Source organism: Panthera tigris, chromosome C1 (genome assembly GCF_018350195.1).
Source record: "Panthera tigris isolate Pti1 chromosome C1, P.tigris_Pti1_mat1.1, whole genome shotgun sequence".
In the NCBI taxonomy this organism is placed as follows: Eukaryota; Metazoa; Chordata; class Mammalia; order Carnivora; family Felidae; genus Panthera; species Panthera tigris.
Genome location: NC_056667.1, coordinates 107272555 through 107291409, shown reverse-complemented (window position 1 = coordinate 107291409; position 18855 = coordinate 107272555). Strand labels below are relative to the sequence as shown.

Genomic DNA, 18855 nt, shown 5'->3' with positions numbered 1-18855 from the left:
GAGAGAGGGAGACACAGAATCTGAGCAGACTCCAGACTCTGAGTTGTCATCACATGGCATGTGACATGGGTGTTGAACCCACCAACTGTGAGATCATGACCTGAGCCAAAGTCAGCAGCTTAACCAACTGAGCCCCCCAGGTGCCCCTCTTTGGCTTTTCATAAGGACTTCTCCATAGGGAGCATCTGAATTCACTCCCCACCCCCGCCCCTGGTGCACAGCCTGTGAGGGACGCACACCACAGGTGTGAAGGCAAGTGGCTCTGTCAGCCTGCTTGCCTTTCAGACCCACTTCCTAGGAAGCTTTACAGCTACCTTCAGAAAGCTGCTTGACAGTTATGAGCTGACCAGGGTCAGCTTCGGAGTCTCTCAAATGCTTAGACATGAAGACCTGGAGGTGAACAGAGGGGCTGCCTCACAGCCCAGGTGACAACATTAAAGCTGAAGATGAGAAGTGGTGACAAAGCTGCCACTGCAGGGGCTCACAGGGACAAGCTGATTGGCCTCAACCCTACTCCCACTCATGGGCAGCACTTCCTCCCCTACAGGGGGACACTTGGGACTTTTGGCTGGAAGATAGGAGAAAGTGCTATGCCAGGGAAAACCACAGAACCTGGACTTGGCTCTGGCAGCAGCTCAGCTCTTGGTGACAGCATCCTGGACAGTGGGACAGTGCTTCAAGTTACCTTTCTGCCTCCTATGAGGTGTCATGCGCCCAAGCCTTTCCTACCCTATACCTGCAAATCCCATTATCACTCACCACAGTCCTCTGTGGCTGAGACAAGTCCTTCCTTAGCTCTGATGAATTTTCTTTACACAGCATAGTGGTTAATATTTGGACTCTGGAGTTGGAGAACGCAGATTTGAGTCATGGTTGCATCTACCTAACCAGGTGAGTTCTTCACCTATAACCATATAAGAGACATAACTTCCATTTTACAAAGGAGAGAGAATAAGGTCGAAAAAAGTCAGTCAACTGGCCCAGGTCAGACATGTGGTAAGTGACAGAACTAAGATTTGAAACCAAGCCTGTCTGATTCTGGTCATGTGCTCTTAATCACGACAGACATTCTGTGAACCAAAAACCCAAACTCTTCTTCATGGGAAACTTAAAAATCAAATACTAAATGTGCTCTTATGAATTATTTTGAAAGCACAATGAAAATGGAGATTAAAAACAAAAGTGCAGCTTACACAAATTCAGAAAAATTATAATTGAAGGTCATATACTTTCTATGACAAGAAATTTTGGAGATATTTTATTATGAGATCTCTATTCTATGTTAGAAAAATATTTTTATTAACACACTTTTGGAAATAATTTCAAGTAAGCATGACAAAGATTACTTCACTGTGTGCAGAATTTGCAACTACAAGAACTAAGGTGGTTCATTTGATATCGATCTCTATCAATAAAACTGCTGATTTCTTATTTCTCAATTCAGTGAACTGATTTAAACTCATGAAGAACCAGAAATTTCACCACATTCTGAACTTGTAAAATAGCCTCTCAGAATAGCAGTCACTGCTAAAGATGCTTGTGTGACTTAGTGTCACTGATGTTGCCAAACCTATTTCTTGAGTTCATTTAATACTTTGGCACATTGATGGGACAATAAGGGGTAATGTCCAGAATAATGAATGAGAGACTTGCAAAACACTGGAGCAATCATGTGAAATCCAGTGTATGTTCAATCTGGTCACATTCCACATTAAAATAATTTATCAGAGCCTGACTCTCTGGAAATGTGAAGCCCATATGTGACATGGGTGGGAACACCCTGAGGGGTCAGAGGCCTCACTGTCCAACTGGAGACAAGCTGAGCAGTCTCCTTCCATGACAGTTCTCAGGGACAGAATGGAATTTATCTGGAAAGCCAGATGCTGGCACTGTCATTGCCTAAGGGCAGAGGCCAAATATGTCCAGGTTCCCAGCTGCAAAAATGTACACTCTGCTCTGTAACTCTCTGGCTAAAGACCCCTTAAGTGGATCCCAGCATGAAACCTGAGAAAGAATCCTCTACCACGTGCCACATCCCTCCCCAAAGGAAAAAGTAGGCCTGTCCCTTTCCTGGTTTGGTGCCTTCTTGTCTATAACACTCAGGGATCACTGGCTGCTCATTCTGGTGCTTGCTTGGTCTTGCAACTCCCCAGTGAGGTTGAAAACTTCTTTAAGATTCAGGACTCCAATGGTGGTCAACTGTGAGCTACTACTTATTTAAATGAAGTATTTATGTTTTTGAGACATCTTAGCTATATATTTACATCTAAGTTTCCTAAATGGAACACTGAGTCTAGTTTTTAATTCCATAATTTATGTACATCATTCTTTAAGACAGTTCTCAGTGACACCAAGACCCTGGACCGAGTTCTTCATCTCTAAAATGAACTTGCAAATTCCACGAGAACAAGAACCATACCATGTACTTTATTTAATCAACTCTGATTCACGGATGTGCTATTTTAACCAAGATCTAAAAGACAGCTGAAGACAACCAGGCAAAAGACGTGGGAAGCATATTTCAGGCAGAGGGAACATCCTGCAGAAAGGCCTTGAGGAGCAAAGGAGGAAGAATGTTTAAAACTCTGAAAGCAGGCCCAGGTGGCCAGAGCAGCCGGATGAAGGTGGGAAATGGGCAGGGCAGACTGTACTCTGCCTGAGATCACAGGGAGGGTCTTGGCTTTTATCCTATGCACCATGGAGAGCATATGCACCATGCTTTTATCCTATGCACCATGAGATCCAGCCATCAAGGGTGAGTAACATGGCTAATATTCAGTTTTTAGGGGTGCCTGGGTGGCTCAGTTGGTTAGGCATCCAACTTTGGCTCAGGTCATGATCTCTCAGTTTGTGGGCCCGAGCCCCGTTTTGGGCTCTGTGCTGACAGCTCAGAGCCTAGAGCCTGCTTCGGATTCTGTGTCTCCTCTCTCTGCCCCTCCCATGCTCATGCTCTGTCTCTTTCTGTCTCTCAGTAATAAATAAACATTAAAAAAATAAAAATTAAAAAAAGACAGATTAGGAGCCAGAGCAGGGTCTAGTTGAAAGTAGTGACAGAGACTGCTCATGTATGTAAACCTTTCCTCTCAGCACCTTACACAAAGTATGCACTTGCATATGGATTTATTACAAACTGAGCAAATGAAGTAATTCTAATGGCTGCTTTTCTACATGATAAATAACTTTAGCTCAACTGCCTACAATTTTTTTTTCCTTTGGGAAAGTAATTCTGTGCTCTTCTTTCTTTTTTTTTTTTAACATGAAAGTGATTGAGTGTTTCATGGATGAAAATAAAAATCGCTCAGGTACACATATGTAACAGAAGTGGTTGGAGATATAAACATTTTGACTAATAGTTTTGGCATTGCCATGCCTTCTCCGGCCCCGCCCCCAACACCCAGTAAAACCAGAAGCCTAGACATACAAAGAGGTGAATAGTGATTAGAAAGAAAAAGCCTCAGAGGGGAGCCTTGCCCAGGGACATCCAGGACATTGGGGCCAGGGTGAGAGACTATATATGGGGCCATAGTTTATCTCTGTAGAAGGTACCTGTCTAAGCCAAAACCTTCAGGATGGATGGAGTGAAGGCTATTGTGGGGAGAGAAAGCCTCGTGTTATGGGGTGGGTGTGGGTTGGGGAATGAAGCAGAAATAGAATCCGCAGTGAAAACATCACCAATTCACCCAACCCCCACGTCAGGGAGACAAAGGGCCCTTTAGGGAGCGAAGGTTCTGGCCCACCTCCTCTAAAGGGAGTCTCTAGGTGTTCCTGGGCTGCTCAACTGAAAGAAAATCGGTCTTGAATCTAATCTATTCTTTCCCAGCCCCTGCATCCGCGCGCAGTGGGTCTCTCCCCTCCCGTAGCCAGGCCTAAAAGGGTCTTCTCCCTCAGACTCCAGATTCCTCATCAGCCACGCAGGACACCGCAGGGTTGAGAGGGTGCAGACCCTGGTTCCTCCACTCAGCCCGTCCACTGCGCGAAATAACGCACAAAAATTCCCCCCAAATCTTTCCTCCAAGTCTACATCGGAGGGCCGTTAGCGACTTACCGCTGGTGGCCGGCCGGGAGTGTCGCAGTAAGCGTCCTTGGCAGGACCGGGAGCCACTCCCGAGCCGCTCACGGAGCTCAGCACCACGGTCAGCTCCCGGCGCCGCGCGTCCCCGCCAAGTGGGGGAGGAGGAGGGCCAGAGCCCGCCCGCAGCGGCTGGAGCGGCTGGGCGGCTGCGGCAGGAGGCGGGCAGGCGAGGGTTAAACTGCCGGAGAGCACTGGGGCGGGGGCGGAGCCGGGCCGGGAGCCAGCTCGCCAGAGAGGCAGGCGCCCCCAGCGAAGCAGTGGGCGAGATGAAGGGCTCTGGGCCTGGGTGGGGGATGCTCCCGGAGAACTGCAGCCTCCTTGTGCCGCCACCGCCTGGGCCCCGCTCGGTCTCGCTTTGTTAGTATTTCTCCCGGTCTCTGTCTCTGTGTGTCTGTCTCCCCGCAGCGCTGTGGTTTTACATCCTTCAGGCCTTGCTGCCAGGGCTGCCAGGATGTACAGACGCCCAATGGTCTCTCCTGGTCCGCGACTGCACGCCTGCGCGGCGGTCTGAAGCCCTTAGAGGAACAGGTGTGGGTGCACTAATCCCTGCAGCCGGTAGCGCCCAGGCAGATTTAATCCCAACGCTCTCGGAAGGGCTGGGCACACGGGGCCTAGTTAAAGATTCCTACTCAAGATTCCGAGCTGGCTTGGAAGAAGTGGCAGTCCAGTCTCGGATGCAGGGCTCGGTTTTACAGAACCTTTTTTACAGAGTGCCTTTCTTGTACCGAATTGTATTACTAATGGAACGCTTCCCTTACAAGTACTTACTGTGTGAAGTCAGCCGGTGCTTTGCCCTGCAGCAGTTTTGTGGGGAAGAGCAGAAATGTTGTGGGGACTCTCCCCTCTGAGCTCAGGACCAAGGACCTGATGGTGGGAAAGGAATAAAGTAAGGATTAAATAACTTCTGGATGGCTCTGGGAGCGGTGCCAGGACCATGGGGGAGGGTGTGTGGGGTGGAGAGGGGCGGGAGCGCACAGCTGGTGCTGGTGAAGCTGCCTATCCCTCAGGAGTGTGTAAGGGGGACAGAGATCCGGGTGGTGGTGATGGCTGATCCCACACAACAGGGGTGAGTGCAGGCAGTGAATGATGGAAGGAAGGACTCAGGGGTCGCCTAGTCCAGCCTTGGGTTGAGACCCAAAAGAGGTCAGGACTAGGGAAAATGACAAAGACCATGAGTTCCTTTCAGCCTGATGGCCTCCACCTCGTCCCCATGTCCAAAAACCCCCCTAGACACAGGGTGTGTCATGTTGGTGTGGGCTGTCTTTGGCATAACCCATCAACCTTCTTTATAGTCATCTTGAGATCATTTCACCCTAGAGTCAAGAGGCTTCTCACTGCTGTCCCCTCCTCCAGAGAGTGTCTGCCACCACCTTTGGATAAGTCCACCTAATTGCATTTCTTGCTGTTAAAGGACCTTTCTACCTAGTGACTGATGCAAGATGACCCCAGGTGTCCCCTCTCCCTGTGGTGTAGTCCTGACCTTTTCTGGCAGTTTCTGGCCATCAGACTTCCCTCAGTCAATTCTTCCCTGTTAGGTAGAAACAAAGGCTGGTCTATGTTTCATCGCCACATACACCCTGAATCAAGAGGAGGATTCCCACAGACTCCACAGTCCTCACTAGCTGAAGTTAACAAACGTTACTTTCTTCTGTTAGGATCTTCCATCTTCTGCATTACAAGGACTTTATATTTTTCTTAATTTTCTCCCGTTTTGAGGATAATTATGGGCTTAACTTCTTCCAGTGGGTGATAATTGCTCTTTTCCATCTGAACCTGTCACCCTTGGGCCAATGAGAGCTATTCTAAGCCATCTACTCTCATCCTTTCAGAGAATTTTAAAACATCCTTACTTTTAGGGGCAGGTGGGTGGCTTAGTCAGTTGAGTGTCCGACTTCAGCTCACATCATAATCTCACAGCTTGTGGGTTCAAACCCCACATCAGGCTCTGTGCTGACAGCTCAGAGCCTGAAGCCTGCTTTGGATTCTGTATCTGCCTCTCCTATGCTCATGCTCATGCTCTGTCTCTCTCTCTCAAGAATAAATGAACATTAGAAAAATTTTTTAAATAATATAAAATATACTTTTAGGTAACAAAACAAACCATGTGTATAATTTATAATATATAATTTTTTTCTTTCCCAAAGATATGGGATCAAGTCTTCTACAAGGATCCCCTGGAATGATCTTTCACAGGAAGATTTCCCAGTTCAGAAACTACTGATGATTTTTCTTTAATAGTGTCCTATTGTAAACTTCCTTTATGTAATTTTTATAACACACTTAGTTTTCTTATCAGACCTCACAACATTTTTGGGCCATGGCTGTAACTCTTTTCATCCCTGGCATGAGTCCTTAGGGTTCTCTGACCTTGCTCCCTGTCCTCTTGATTGGCCAGCGGGTCTCAGACCTTCTGGCCATAACCCTTGCTTTCTGAAAGACCCAAAAGATTTCAGTTGACTGAACACAAATACAATACGTAGGTGCTGATCTGTCAACTGCATTGGTCATGGTGCAAGAATCCAGGTTTGCAGCCTGAACTCAGTAGTTCCTTATGGATCCTACATCAGAGAAGACTGGGAAATGAGACAATGGGATCCTAGGAAGGCTGGCAGGGCTGGGACTGTCAACTTGGAGAAGAAATGCTTCAAGGGCCACAATTTGGAGTAGGTATCTGGGTGAGGAGGAGGAACTCTAGTACTCAGGCTAGTTCTCCTGCAGAAAGTTGTTCTCCCCAATCTCAAACAAACACACTCTTAATGAGGGAATTATACAATATTTGTCCTTTTGTGTCTGGTTTATTTCACTGAGCTTAAGGTTTTCAAGATTCATCCATGTTGTAATATGTATCAAAATTTCATTTCTTCTTAAGGCTGAATACATTGCTTTATCCATTCTTCCATTGATAGACATTTGAGTTGTTTCCACCTTCTGTCTATTGTGAAAAATGCTGCCATAAACATTGGTATATAAATATCTGTTCAAGTTTCAGCTTTCAGGTCTTTTGAGTATATTCCTGGAAGTGGAATTATTTGATCGTAATGGTAATTCTATGTTTAATTTTTTGAGGAACATTGTACTTTTTACTACATTCCTGCTAGCAATGCCAAAGTTCTCCATTTCTCTACATCCTTACCAATACTTGCTATTTTCCATGATTTTGTTGTTTTTCAATTAATAGTCATCCTAATGAACATAAAGTAGTATCTCATCATGGCTTTGACTTGCATTTCCTTAATGATTAGTGATGGTAAGAAATCTTTCATGTGATTATCAGCCATTTGTATAAATTCTTTGGAGAACTGTCTGTTCAAGTATATTATATATATATACATATGTATATATTATATATATATATATATTATGGACTATATATATATTTATATATATATGTATTTAATGTTTATTCATTTTTGAGAGACAGAGATAGGGCGTGAGTTGGGAGGGGCAGAGAGAGAGGGAGATATAGAATCCAAAGCAGTCTCCAGGCTCTGAGCTGTCATTACAGAGCCCAACGCAGGGCTTGAACCCATGGACCATGAGATCATGACCTGAGCTGAAGTCAGACGCTCAACCAACTGAGCCACCCAGGCGCCCCTGGACCTTATATTTTAAGGAAACCACTCATTTTTGAGATCAGTAGCAAGTATTTTGTCACAACTTTTGATTTGTCTTTTGACTTTACTTATGGTATTTTTCCCTTCTGTAGAGTTTTATAGCTTTAGATAAGTAAATCAATTAATATTTCCTTGTAACACTTCTGTGTTCTATATCCCATTTAAGAAGGCTTTCTACTGCCTTTGATGGCTTTATTTTTATATTCAAATATTTCTTTCATGTGAGATTGTTTTTAAAGCTAGATGGCCTCCTAGGTGTCCTAAAATAATTGAATAATTCATCATTTCTCACTGATATAGAATGATGCCTTTACTATCTATCTGTTATCTATCTATCATCTATCTATCTAGCATCCATTTACCATCTATATTATCTTATCATATTATTTTATCTTATCTAGGATTGGGAACAAAGGGAAGTGATTGGGGTTACCAGACCTAGAAGCTCAGTGAAGAAGTTTTGTGTCACTGAAACTCAGACTCTCAGAGGAAGAGGTGCTGTCTCTCTGGTGATACTTCTGAGGGACACAAAGAGAGAGAATCCAAAAGGGTGGAAACTGGAACCAATTGTTACTGCTGAGGTAAAGGGCTATTATTGAGGTGATGCAGACAAGGACAGGGAGCAAAACTGGAAGGGTCAGTATTTTATTCCTCCTTGTGCCCTCCATTCTCTCTCTAGGACCCTTTTGGACAGAGTTTAACAAGAGACGAGCGGGCAAAGGAGAGTGTGGCTTGAGAGCCCAGCTCCAGCATCACAAAGATAAGTATAAAGGGTGGGAATTTTTGCAGGGGGACAATAGCTTACTAACCTGCATGCCATATGTTTTAGAACTATTTCTGGACTTTCTATTTTGTTCTGTTCTTCTGACAGTTCATGTGCTAGTACCACATTGTTTTATGTCTCTGCTATGACTAATGCCCACTCAGTCTTCTTTTTCAGAATATTCCCCGTTCCTTTATCTTTGTTCACTATTTCTTTTTCCCAAAGCAACATTGCTGTAAGTATGGATTGGTATAATGTTAAACCTATCAATTGGTAGAAATAATTGTCCAGTGTATGATGTAGAATATTCAGGACAGGGCTTTCTATGAGTTCAAGACTTCTTTGTTGTTGCTTAAACTCATAATTTATAACACCCCCACTTTCTGGACCAAATTCTATATAAGTTCATGTTCTTAGTCACCAGCAACAGAACTGTCCTCTGACTGGTTCATCCAGAGAAAAGACTGCACTGAAAAATTTTGAGTAGGTTTCAGAATTTTCAACAGCCCTGCAGAACAAGAGATAGAGGCCATGTAGCCATAACCCAGCCCAAACCATAGTACCTCCTCTGCTCCTGGCAAGGTGAGGCTGTGGCTTTCACATTGACCACACAGCATGGACCTGGCTCTTCTGCTATCATCACTGGCTCCTGTTTCCATGTATGGGTTGGGGACATCCCACCAAACAAGCCCAAGTCATGCACCCACCACTGGCAGGACAAACTGTAAGGGAGGGGAAGCAGAATCTGGATGTTCTAACTTCCCAAAACATATCGAGAGAGTACAGAGCTCTCTCATCCAGGTGTCCACAGATGGCTTCCATTGAGCCTACAAATGAGAAATCTGTGTCCCATTGTCCAAGACTTCCCTGCCATTAATGGGAAAGTTAATATACATGCTCATCTCTGGGCCAGTAACAGCCAATTACAGTTGCCCTAGAAATGCTTGTTCTCTTGACCACATTCCTTACCCTCCCTAGGTCTTTACCTTCTCATATATAAAGGGAGGTAGAAAGGTGGGAGAGCTGAAGAAGGAAAGGCTGTAGGTCACGTATTTTATTAATTCTTTTGTTTAACACAGCATATGTTAAACAGTATGTATAAGTTCTATGCAATTTTAAATATAAGAAATGGAACAAATACTGTGGACCTGCTTATAAAATATATTAAACATAATTTAGAAAATCCCTGTTATCTCCAGTGACATCTTCCTCCTTCCCACATATAGTCTTTTTTCTGAATTTTGTGTTAATCACATTCTCTTTTATACTTTCCAAACATAAGCATGTATTGCTAAACTTCATGTTGTTTAATCTTCTCCATTTCCTTCTGCTTTATAGAAATGAAACTGGAAAATATGTATTCTTCTGTCACTTGCTTTTTCCAGCAACAATATCCTTATGAGATTCACCAATGTTAATGTGTACGCTCTTTGTTCACTTTTCAATGCTGTATGGTGTTCTGTTGTATGAATATTCCATAATGCATTTACCCATTCTTTTTTTCCTGGCCATTGGGGTCATTTACCATTTTTAGCTATAGTAGCAGTGCTGCTGTGAACACAAAATACCTGACAAATGTTTCTCTAGGGACTGTATCTTGAAATGTAATTCCTGGATTATAGAGTAGGGCATCTTCAACCTTGTTATTTTCCAAAATGGCTGTAAATTCCTATAGTAACCCTCCCTGTATCCTTGTCCCTTGCAATGTGATTTGGAGCTCCTCCCATCAGGAGGTAGAGTCTGTTGTTTCATCTCTTGACTGTGGGGTGGTGCTGTTCTTTATCCAATAGAATGTGTTGGAAGTAATGGTGTGCTTGTTCCAAGTCTCTGAGTACTTCCCCTCCCTTGAAACTTCCGCTGCCATGTGAACTGCCCAGGTTAATCTGTGGTAGATGTGACACTATGGGGAGCAGAGAAGAGCCATCCATAACCAAACCCACTGTATTATTTTCCTATTGCAGTTGTAACAAATTACCAAAACTTAGTTGTTAAAAATAATACAAATTTATTATCTTACAGTTCTGAAGATCAGAAGTCAAACATGGGTCTTACTAGACTAAAATTGAAGTGTCTTTTGGAGATCATAAGGGAGAATCTATTTTCTTTTCTTGTCTACCTTTTAGAAACCTCCCACATTCTGTGGAAGATGGCCCCTTCTCCATTTCAAAGCCAGCAGTATAGCATCTTCAAACAGTTCCCCCTCTCTGACTTGTGATTCCATCATCACATCTCCTGCTATCCTCCTGTTTCCTTACTTCTTTGTAAGAATCTTTGTGATTACATTGGGCCCAGGCAGATAATCCAGGACAATCCTCCCTTTTCAAGATTCCATCTGCAAAATCCTGATGAGACACAGCCATTGCTAACTGATAACATACATGTTTTATCTTCAGTTTCTTAATTTGGATACTAGATCATTAATTTTGAGACTTTTTCCTTTTGGATAGAGCATATATGATTATGTATTGTCCTCTAAATTCTGCTGACATGTCAAAATTTTTGATATTTAATATTTTATTGTTATTCAATTCTAAACATTTTCTAAGTTCCAATATTAATGAACTGGTTTTTGGTCCATGAGTTGCTTAGATCATGGCTTTTAAATTTCCAAGCATACAGCAAAGGAAACAACCAACAAAACTAAAAGGCAACCAAAGGAATGGGAAAAGATATTTGCAAATGACACATCGGACAAAGGGCTAGTATCCAAAATTTATAAAGAGCTCACCAAACTCCACACCCGAAAAACAAATAACCCAGTGAAGAAATGGGCAGAAAACATGAATAGACACTTCTCTAAAGAAGACATCCGGATGGCCAACAGGCACATGAAAAGATGCTCAACGTCGCTCCTCATCAGGGAAATACAAATCAAAACCATACTCAGATACCACCTCACGCCAGTCAGAGTGGCCAAAATGAACAAATCAGGAGACTATAGATGCTGGAGAGGATGTGGAGAGACGGGAACCCTCTTGCACTGTTGGTGGGAATGCAAATTGGTGCAGCCACTCTGGAAAACAGTGTAGAGGTTCCTCAAAAAATTAAAAATAGACCTACCCTATGACCCAGCAATAGCACTGCTAGGAATTTACCCAAGGGATACAGGAGTACTGATGCATAGGGGCACTTGTACCCCAATGTTTATAGCAGCACTTTCAACAATAGCCAAATTATGGAAAGAGCCTAAATGTCCATCAACCGATGAATGGATAAAGAAATTGTGGTTTATATACACAATGGAGTACTATGTGGCAATGAGAAAGAATGAAATATGGCCCTTTGTAGCAACATGGATGGAACTGGAGAGTGTGATGCTAAGTGAAATAAGCCATACAGAGAAAGAGAGATACCATATGGTTTCACTCTTATGTGGATCCTGAGAAACGTAACAGAAACCCATGGGGGAGGGGAAGGAAAAAAAAAGAGGTTAGAGTGGAAGAGAGCCAAAGCATAAGAGACTCTTAAAAACAGAACAAACTTTCTCACACCATTCACAAAAATAAACTCAAAATGGATAAAGGACCTGAATGTGAGACAGGAAACCATCAAAACCTTAGAGGAGAAAGCAGGAAAAGACCTCTCTGACCTCAGCCGTAGCAATCTCTTACTTGACACATCCCCAAAAGCAAGGGAATTAAAAGCAAAAATGAATTACTGGGACCTTATGAAGATAAAAAGCTTCTGCACAGCAAAGGAAACAACCAACAAAACTAAAAGGCAACCAACGGAATGGGAAAAGATATTTGCAAATGACACATCGGACAAAGGGCTAGTATCCAAAATTTATAAAAGAGCTCACCAAACTCCACACCCGAAAAACAAATAACCCAGTGAAGAAATGGGCAGAAAACATGAATAGACACTTCTCTAAAGAAGACATCCGGATGGCCAACAGGCACATGAAAAGATGTTCAACGTCGCTCCTTATCAGGGAAATACAAATCAAAACCACACTCAGATATCACCTCACTCCAGTCAAAGTGGCCAAAATGAACAAATCAGGAGACTATAGATGCTGGAGAGGATGTGGAGAGACGGGAACCCTCTTGCACTGTTGGTGGGAATGCAAATTGGTGCAGCCGCTCTGGAAAGCAGTGTGGAGGTTCCTCAGAAAATTAAAAATAGACCTACCCTATGACCCAGCAGTAGCACTGCTAGGAATTTTTCCAAGGGATACAAGAGTACTGATGCATAGGGGCACTTGTACCCCAATGTTTATAGCAGCACTCTCAACAATAGCCAAATTATGGAAAGAGCCTAAATGTCCATCAACTGATGAATGGATAAAGAAATTGTGGTTTATATACACAATGGAATAAAAGGCAACCATCCCTTTTGGGATGAGCACTGGGTGTTGTATGGAAACCAATTTGACAATAAACTTCATATATTGAAAAAAAAATAAATTTCCAAGCATATTTTAATTATCTTTTTCATATTTATTTCTAACTTAATTGCACTGGACTCAGAAGATGTGGTCTGCACAAGAATTTCAATTATTTGAAATTTACTTAGAGTTGCTTTGTGGGTAGCATGTGGTCAATTTTCTTAATAATTTCAGATGTTTAGATATCCTATATATTCTCCAATTGTTGAGTGTCATATTTTAAATTTGTCCATTGGGTCAAGCTTGTCAATTGTGTTGTTCAAAATTCAATATCCTTGTTTATTTTGCCTGCTTGATCTACCAATTAAGGAGAAATGATCCCCAAATTCTTTATGAGGGTTGATTTATTCATTTCTCCTCATGACTTTATCAATTTTGCTCTGTTATTCAGTGTTATTCTGTGTTAGTTTTTTGTCCTGATAAACTGGGCCTCATATCATTATGCAATGAGCTTTTTTAGTAATGCTTTTCTTGCTTGAAAGTCTACTTTCTGTCTTCTGTTAGCTTACATTTAATGAGCATTTGCTTTCTGTATCTTTTTCTATTCTTTTTACTTCCAGCAGTTCTCTGCTATTTATTTAGAGCTATCTTTTATAAATGACATATATCTGATTTAAAAGAAAACTGACAATATTGTCTACCCATCATCAAATTTTAGTCAATTTAAATGTATTGTTTTCGTACATTTAAACTAGTTGTTTGGATTCTATCATATTATTTTATGCTATTTTTCCTGACTTTTCTATATAGTTTTTCCTTTCTTGCTTTATTTTGGATGATTTCAGTTTTCTCTTACTCATTGTATTTGTTCCATAGATTTTTTAGAAAGCTTTCCTCTTTTTGCCTACTCTGTTAGTGGTTACCTTGGGTATTTTAACATACTTGCTTAACAAAGTCTTAGATTAATATTTCTACCCTCGTCCTGAAGACTGCTAGAACTTTAGAATGATTTGTGTGCAATTATACCATCCCATTCATATGATATTTTTGTATGATACTTTTTTTAACCCCCTAATTAGACATTTTTATTTCTTTCATACAGCCAACCAGACCATGACTGTTCAGATTTATGCACATAGATTTCAATGTTTATTCCTCACCATTTTTTTCATGCACCTCAAATCATCCATGTGGAATAATTTTCCATCTGCCAGAAATATATCCTTTAAAATTTCTTTAATGTGCACTGTTAAGAATAATGTCTTTTGGATTTTGTGTTCTATAATGATTTTTATTTTGCTTTCTGAAAAGATTGTTTTCCCATGTGTAGAATTCCAGATCAACAGTTATTTCTCTCATTACATCAGACTTTTGCTGTTTTTGTCAGAAGTCAGCTGTCTTTTAAATTGTTATTCTTTTGTCTCTTATCTCTACCTGCTTAAATAGCTTTTCTTTGTATTCAGTTTCCTGCAGTTTCACATGATGTGCTTCAGGTGGATTATTTGTCATTTGTAGTATTTGTAACTAGTTAAGAGTTCTTGGGTCTGAGGTTTGATATCTTTCAAACATCTGAAAAATTATCAGATATTATCTCTTTAAGTATTTTCCTTTCCACGTTGTCTCTATTGTATTCTTAGATGTCAGTCTTTTCTATTCTAAATACAATGTCTCTTAATCTCTCATTTATATTTTTTTATTTCTTTGTCACTCTAGGCTGAATTTTAGATCATTTATTTAAACCTATCTTCCAGGTTTCAAAATATCTCTTAAGTTGTGTCTAATATACTTTTTTTTGTATTGCATAAAATATTTATTAACATAACTTCGGAGAGTTCAAAATTAGCTGTGATGAAGAATCTGCTGCATACTATACTTTTTAACCCATTTTAAATATAACCCATCTTTTCCAATTCTAATTATTATGTATATATTTTTATTTCTAGAAGTTCTATTTAATTTTTTCCCTAATCTTCTCAGTTATTGTAAAAATGTATTGCTCTTTATTCATATGCCCATGTCATTTTTCATGTCTTAAAACATATTGAGGGGTACCTGGCTGCCTCAGTGAGTAGAACGTGTGACTCTTGGTCTCAGGGCCATGAGTTCAAGCCCCACACTGGGCATGGAGCCTACTTAAAAACAAACAAACATTGAACATTTTTGTATTAGCCAAGTGTCTGATAGTTCAAGGAGCTGGATGGAGTATACTGCTGCTATCTTTTTTCTTCTCACTTTCTTTCATGGTGCCTTATTCTTTTGTGTGATTTTGTGAGTTTTGACCAAATGCAATTCATTTTCTTTGGCATTCTTTTACCAGGGAAATTCTTTGAAGCATGAGCTGAAGCTCTAGTCCTGCAGAAGAGCCACATCAACCACAGTATGAGGTTTGTTGACCACAAAAATAATTTGAAACCTAGTTCTAGTCCTGTCTGAAGGGTAGCTTCTATTTAAGAATTCTTGAGGAATTTTCTTCCTCTTCTGCAGAGCACCAATATCAAGACAGTAAAGTCCTTGCTGTTTGTTAGTTGTCATATATCCTTGTTCTGAGACTATAATCGTTTGGGGTTCCAGCTTTATAGATGTCTTCATGACACTCCCTGGTATAGATGGGTCCTAGGTTTGCTCTCCTCCCTCCCACATCCTGAGAAGCTACCCAAATGGAGGTTCCTGGTCCCAGATTCAGCAAATCTGCTTGCTTACTTTTCAGGTTCAGATTACTTTCAGTAATCTTTTGGCTTCTGTGTGTTTGTCAGCAGCATGCTTTGTCAGTGGCCTTGGAGGGTATGGGGGAAACCATTGGAAAGGCACAAATCTGGCCTCAGCTTCACTTTGATCAGAGCTCTGCTGAGTCATTTTACTTGCTTCAATTTTCAGGTAGGGCTTCAGTGAGAAGTTAGCTTTCTCTACTTAAAAACTTTTGAAATGTTGAATGCTGAGGTCATCTTAAAGGTCCTGTTGCACAAGTATATTACAGTTCTCTGGAGTTGATGATAATTGAACGCTGATGCATCCAACATATACTTTTTAACCTCAGCTTGCCAAACTGTGAAATTTGTAGCTCTTAAAAATGGTGAAGATGTCACTGTGCCTCCTGGAGGAGAAGTGGCCCCCGACCATCCCCAACAGCTACCAGTAGTGGAGTGTATACAGGTATGGGACCATGGCACGAGGAGCATCATAAGCACCTCGCTGTTGGCTACCATGAGCCACACATGAGTTTTGGCATCAATGTGGTTGTACTTGGTTAGCATGATATCCAGGCAAAACACCATAACAGGGCTAATGTACAGTATGAGTAGCACTGTATGGATGAGCAGGGTGCCCATGGCCCAGGAATAGCCCTGGACCCAGATGCCTGAAGTCCTGGTCTCTGCATAGATCCTCCAGAAGCAGTAGGTGATGAGACCTGTGCATAGAAAGTGAATGCATAAAATGTAGGTGTGGGTAATAGTGACCAAGGGGCCACAGCCTGGCTCATTGCACAGGGTCAGCTGCAGGATGCATAAGGCCCCTTGTTTCTCTAAACTGGCATCTTGCTGCTTGCTAAGCCAAATGACACATGTAGGGAAGAATTAGGCCAGCAGCCAGATGAGGGCCACCACTTTCTGGACAGCCTCACAGGACATGAAGAAGAAGTAGCACAGAGGATAAGCAACTGCCAGGTAGGTGTGCAGCATGGTGGCCATGAAAGACAGGATGGTGCTGGTGTAGGTAGCAAAGACAACATCTGTGAGAACACCACAGGTGATGTGGCACAGAGTCCGGCCACCCAGGTTGCTGGATGAGATAAGCATGTAGAACACAAGGTAGGCCAGATCTGAAAGCAGGATGTTAGCCAGCAGTAGGTAGTGGAGCTCTTGCCACAGCTTCTGGCTCTTCAGGATGGTTGCCAGCAGCAGGAGGCTCAGAGTCAGTGTGGCTGCAGCCAGCAGGCTTGAGGGAAGGAATAGCCAACACAGCACGGAGACAGGTACCCTGAGGTCCCCAAGGTTTAGGAGGTGTTGCTGGCTAACGTGGCATGCTGATGAGCTGGTCAGAGGCTGGCCAGCCTGTTGTGTCCAGGGGGAAGGGTGCCAACTGAACCCCAGGCTTCCTGGCAGGAATGGCAGGCTTTCTCACAGGTGGTTGGTTCTGTACCCGCCCAAGGTATAAATCTCCCCTGCAGGATCCTCATGGTACTACTCCTCTGCAAAAATGTTGAGCTTGAGCAGGTCTTAGGGATGACTGTTTAACAAAAATAAAACAACAAAGCAAAATTCTGCTCATACAGGGCTTCCTACATTCATGCATAGCTGTCAGCTGTCCTGGCTGCATGTGTGTGGGCACATCTAAATGGATCAGCCTATTGCCATGATTCACTGGTCACTGATCTCTGATCTCTTGAGAAGTGTCCCCCATTTTGATGTCCCCCAAACCTGTCTGGTTGGCTAGCAGGGAGTGTGCAATGAATGCTCACCACATTGGATTGAATTCAGTGGTCATAGTCAGGCAGTCCTATCTGAAGGGAAGGAGCAGCCATCTGGGAGCTAGGATTTCTGGACTGTGGAACAGGCCTAGCTTCTGTCTGAGGCTGCACATGACAGGGTCTCAGGAAGTGGTACCAGGCTAGAGGGGCCTGGGTATGCTCACATAGGTGACCCTATGTGTGAATGTGTGTGTGTCCCACAACCTTTCTACACAGGACGCCACATGGGAGACCATTCAGCTGCCCTCTTGTGGTGTCCCTGTGTGGCAAGACAGATACCCCACTTGGCAGAGGCTGCACAGATGCTAGAGGAAAGGGGCGGAAGGCAGGAGAGAGAAGAGGATGGGAGGCTCACAAGCAGCTGGGACATTACAGGTTATCCAGAAATGTATAGACGGTTATGTGCACTTGGTTGGGGCCCACAGTGGGGTGGCCTGGGAAAGAACAAGGCATGCTCCAGTTCAGGTAAGCAGGCTTTCTGTTATTGATATCCTGGCTTTGAAACCTTAGGAAGCTTTGCTCATCTCTCTACATTTGTTTCCTTATCTGTGAAATGTGAGTTCTTCCTATGCAGACCTCATGGAAATGCTGCAAAAACCTAGAGGTTACATACTTAGTGCAATGTGTAGCCTGGGGTAAATGCTCAATACCAGAACACTAGCCCTTACCTTACCACACTCTCCAGAGGCTTGGGTCCTCTCTGCTCCACAGACTCCCTTGCCCTCACTGCAGAAGGAGTGCACTAAATGCTTCATGCCCCTAGGACCCCCGCCCCATGCTGCCTGTGCCACACTCCTCCAGCTCCTCTCTGGCCCCACACCAGGCCCCAGATTGACACCATACTGAGCCCAAGGAAGGAGCTGCTACAGAGCTGTTGACTTCCTGAGCACAGGCGGGATGTTCTTAGGATTAGAGGGAGACAAAAATTTCAGACATTCAGCCACAAGAAGCCCAGCCTCACATCATGAATGTCACTTGGAACATATTCAGCAAGTGACACACCAGAGTCCTGCCTCATCCCTCAGCTAAGGGCCCTCTGACCACACAGGCATTTGCTTTCTGCCTCCCTTCTCTTTCTCAGCAGTGTCATAAGCTGAAGACTTCAGAGGAAATCTGGTTTTGTCTCTTATGATTAACTGTAGCCTTGGCTGAATTACTTTGCCCCTCTGGGTCTCCATGACCCCACTGGGGGCCCATGATGACAATACACCTGTCCTGGAGGCCTGCATCCAATCACACAGGTGCTGACAGTCACTGCCAAGTAGCTTCTTTCCTAAGAGTGCCCCATGGACAGAGCCTTGCCATAGAACATATCTGGGGTACAGGTAAGGAGAGACCCCCACTTAACTCCCACTCAATCCAGGGACCATGCCTTTCTTGAGGGTTTGTTACAGTATTTGAGGAGGAGCAGCAACAACTTCATCCTGAAGGTAGACTATGGTAAAAACTCTAAGGGTTGTTCTGACAAAGTACATCTCCCTCCTCCAGAAAATTTGCAATGCCAGAAAGCTAACCCTGCCTCCCTATCTCCTCTGCCAGGGCCTGTGCTCCCCAGGGTGTCACCCCTCAGACCTTAAGTGGCCCCAGGTCTGGGGAGGGAACAGAGCCCTG

The 18855-nt window shown here is 43.1% G+C and overlaps 1 protein-coding gene across 1 annotated transcript; it reads right to left on the bottom strand.

Moving 5' to 3' along the window:
• Positions 1-4033: 4033 nt before the first annotated feature.
• LOC102967542 (probable G-protein coupled receptor 148) lies at positions 4034-17999 on the bottom strand. The gene is given in 5 exon segments (XM_042993882.1): positions 4034-4579; positions 15819-15952; positions 15955-16790; positions 16792-16910; positions 17913-17999. Coding segments are annotated over 5 exon segments (1722 nt in total).
• Between the last annotated feature and the right edge of the window lie 856 nt (positions 18000-18855).